Raw genomic sequence first — 2,767 nt, 5'->3', positions numbered from 1 at the left:
GGGTCTTGCGCCACATCTCGCCATTGTCCCTGTCGGCCCAGTCCGTGTACATAAACTTGATGGTCTGCCGCAGCACATCCTTGCCCTCCGGGTAGCCATACAGGTTGTCCACCAAGTTGGAGATGGTGAAGTCGAAGGCGCTGGCGGACACGCCGTCCTCGCTCTCCGCCGAGTCCTCCACGAACTTGAGGCCCTCTCCCTGGTTGACACCGATGAGCATGTCATAATTGAGGAATTCTCCCTGCTGCATGAGGATCTCAGGGTCATCGGGGACCATGTCACCGTCCACCACGGGCCCAAAGGCGATATCGTAGCTGGGGAGAAGGGGTCAAGGTCGCATCACCAGTTCACCGGCCTCCTCTCAGCTCACAGCCTGCTGAGTCCTCTGCTCAGAAGACCCCTTTCCCCTAGCTAAAACCTTCTGAGCCCTTCAGGGTACTTGACCTCTCGGGAAGTCCTCCCTCAAGCACTTCATGGAGCCTCGTGCACACTGGCTCTGTTTAGGCACCTCCGCCTAGGGAAGGCTTCTGGGAGAAGGCAGGGCCCCGGGAGGGCCTTGAAGCCCCCCTCGCCTGGCTAAATGGAATGCTTGTGGCCTGCGGGCACCTCTCACCCTCAACCTCCTTGGAACCAGCAAGGAGAATGGAGGCCTGGACCTGGCCCTCTCCCACCCCCATACCGGGCGGGCTGTATGTCCTTGTCCACCAGCTCCCGAGAAGGCTTCCGGCACAGACACTCCACGGCCTCGGCGCTGTCCTCCCGGTCACAGCCCACCTTGGCCGCCAGCAGCCGCATGTACTTGAGCGGCTGATAGTTGACAGACCAGCTAGAAATAGCAGTGCCACTCTGGGCGATGGCCTTCTGGAACAGCCCTGGTGGGACAGGCAGGCTTTAGGCTGGGCTGTATCAGCCCGAGGGAGGAGAAGGGGGACCTGGTAGGGTTGAGGGTGTGAGAAAGGGGACAAGAGGGACAGGCTGAGGAGGTGGCTGGTACCTTCCGAATGGTGGGAGAGGATCAGAAGGTTGACACAGGAGGCCCCTGCCCAAGATCCGAAGATGGTGATGCGCTCGGGGTCGCCGCCAAAGTGGGCAATGTTCTCACTGAGCCAGCACAGGGCCTGGATCTGGTCCATGAGCCCGTAGTTGCCTTTTGCAGTCTGGTTCCCAGTGCTGAGAAAACCTGGGGGTAGAGGAAGAAAGGGGGCTTCCTGGGGGTGTCACAGCACGCTTGCCCTCTTTCTGGGCAGCTCAGTCCAACCCAGAAGCCATTCTGCTTCTGCTGGGTTTAGAGGAACCCTGCCAGCAGGTCCTCCTCCCAGACTCCAGGCCCTAGAGTTGGCTGCCCACCCTCACCAGGCACCCCAAGCCGGTAGTTGAGTGTGGCTACAATGACGTTGCCGTAGGTGGCCAGGACAGAGCCATCCAACATGTTCCCGGTGCCTTCCATGTAGGACCCACCATGCAGAAACAGCATCACCGGGTTCTTCCCGGGGTCCCAGATATCTGCGTGGGGAGGGGGCGGGTAGGTGGGCGGGTAGGTAGGTGGGGGACAAGGACACAGTCAGACCAGAAGCAGCACCGCCCAGCTCCCAGGCCTGCTGAATTCCAGCCCAGAGCTCAGGGGACATGTCACTCCCATCCCTGGGGGGCAAGACCGGATTCTCCTCCCTCCCTCCCCAGCTAACCCTGGCAGAAGATCCCTCCCCACCTCCTGCCGGTGTGCCCTACAGCACTTCTCCCCATGCCTGGCAGACCTTCCAAGAAGTCTAGCAGAGGCAGGGCTGGGGGCTGGCCCTCCTCAGGGCATCTGCTGGACCAAGAGGAACCCCTCGCCACACACACACAGCAAATCTCCTTCCTGCTCCTAGGAAGAGCGAGCTCCCAAGGCTGCCACTGGAGCTAGAGATCCTGGGAGGGTCCAGGCGTTTCCTTCGACTCAGGCCGTGGGCCCCAGCTCCACATGGTAGCCTGGTCTGTGGGTGAGGGGGTACCAGGCCCTAGGGTCCCTAGGGGCTTGGTCTCCTCCCCAGTTACCATGGCAACCCCCAGCTTAATTACTGTGGCCGGAGGCGGCAGGGTGGGAAAGAGCCTGCCTAATGAAGCCAGGGTGCAGCTCTAGTCTCGGATCCCCCAAACTGGCCTAAATCCTGAGCTCTGGATCCTTCTCTTGCCATGTCCCCAAAGGATCCCATGATCACTCCCATATGTAGAAGGCCCCTTGAGGGGTAACTAATTCCGGAAGAGGGTGGGAGTCTGAGAGGTCTTGCCAGGGTCCCTGCCCCTGCAGCTCCTCCACGATGCAGCCACAGTGCCTGTGCTGGCATCACCCCTGGCCTCCAGGCCCTCCTCTTTCTTGACACCTGCAATCTCTGACCAGCCTGGGCACTCGGGCAAATGAGATCCAGGCCTGGGCCTCCACAGCTGGTCCCCAGTGCCTCTGCCCACCTCCCTCATGCCGCTAGGAACTTCCCTCCTGGCAGAAGGTCAACCAACAGGTCACTGAGACACTCCCCTCCAACCCCTCACAGACAGCTTCCTGCCTCCTGTCTCTTAGGACCTTCTATGACACCTCCTTCCACCTGACTTTGACCAGGAGCTCCTAGGTGGGCAGTGCCCTCTCTGTGTCCTCCCCCAATCCTGTTCTTCCCTTTGTTCCTGAACCTCCAGTGGCCTTCCAACAGTTCAGGCTGGTCTCCATCCCTCCGAGGTCCTGTCCTAAATGTCCTCACCCCTCCCCGCTCCTCCCCACCCAGCACCTCCACTCCCA

The 2,767-nt window shown here is 60.8% G+C and overlaps 1 protein-coding gene across 1 annotated transcript; it reads right to left on the bottom strand.

Moving 5' to 3' along the window:
• Positions 1 to 4: 4 nt before the first annotated feature.
• On the bottom strand, positions 5 to 1,435 carry LOC113617208 (neuroligin-2-like; the record flags this gene model as incomplete). The annotated part of the gene is made up of 3 exons (XM_027100467.1): positions 995 to 1,435; positions 680 to 872; positions 5 to 314 (listed from the first exon to the last, which is right to left on the bottom strand). Coding segments are annotated over exons 1-3 (642 nt in total), but the record flags the coding sequence as incomplete, so codon positions are not given.
• Positions 1,436 to 2,767: the final 1,332 nt, after the last annotated feature.

The sequence above is a fragment of the Aethalodelphis obliquidens genome, unplaced genomic scaffold, assembly GCF_003676395.1.
Source record: "Aethalodelphis obliquidens isolate GAN/ISIS:26980383/991018 unplaced genomic scaffold, ASM367639v1 scaffold2807, whole genome shotgun sequence".
Taxonomy (NCBI): Eukaryota; Metazoa; Chordata; class Mammalia; order Artiodactyla; family Delphinidae; genus Aethalodelphis; species Aethalodelphis obliquidens.
Note: the sequence above shows the minus strand (reverse complement) of the source record. Positions and strands in the feature narration are given on the sequence as shown.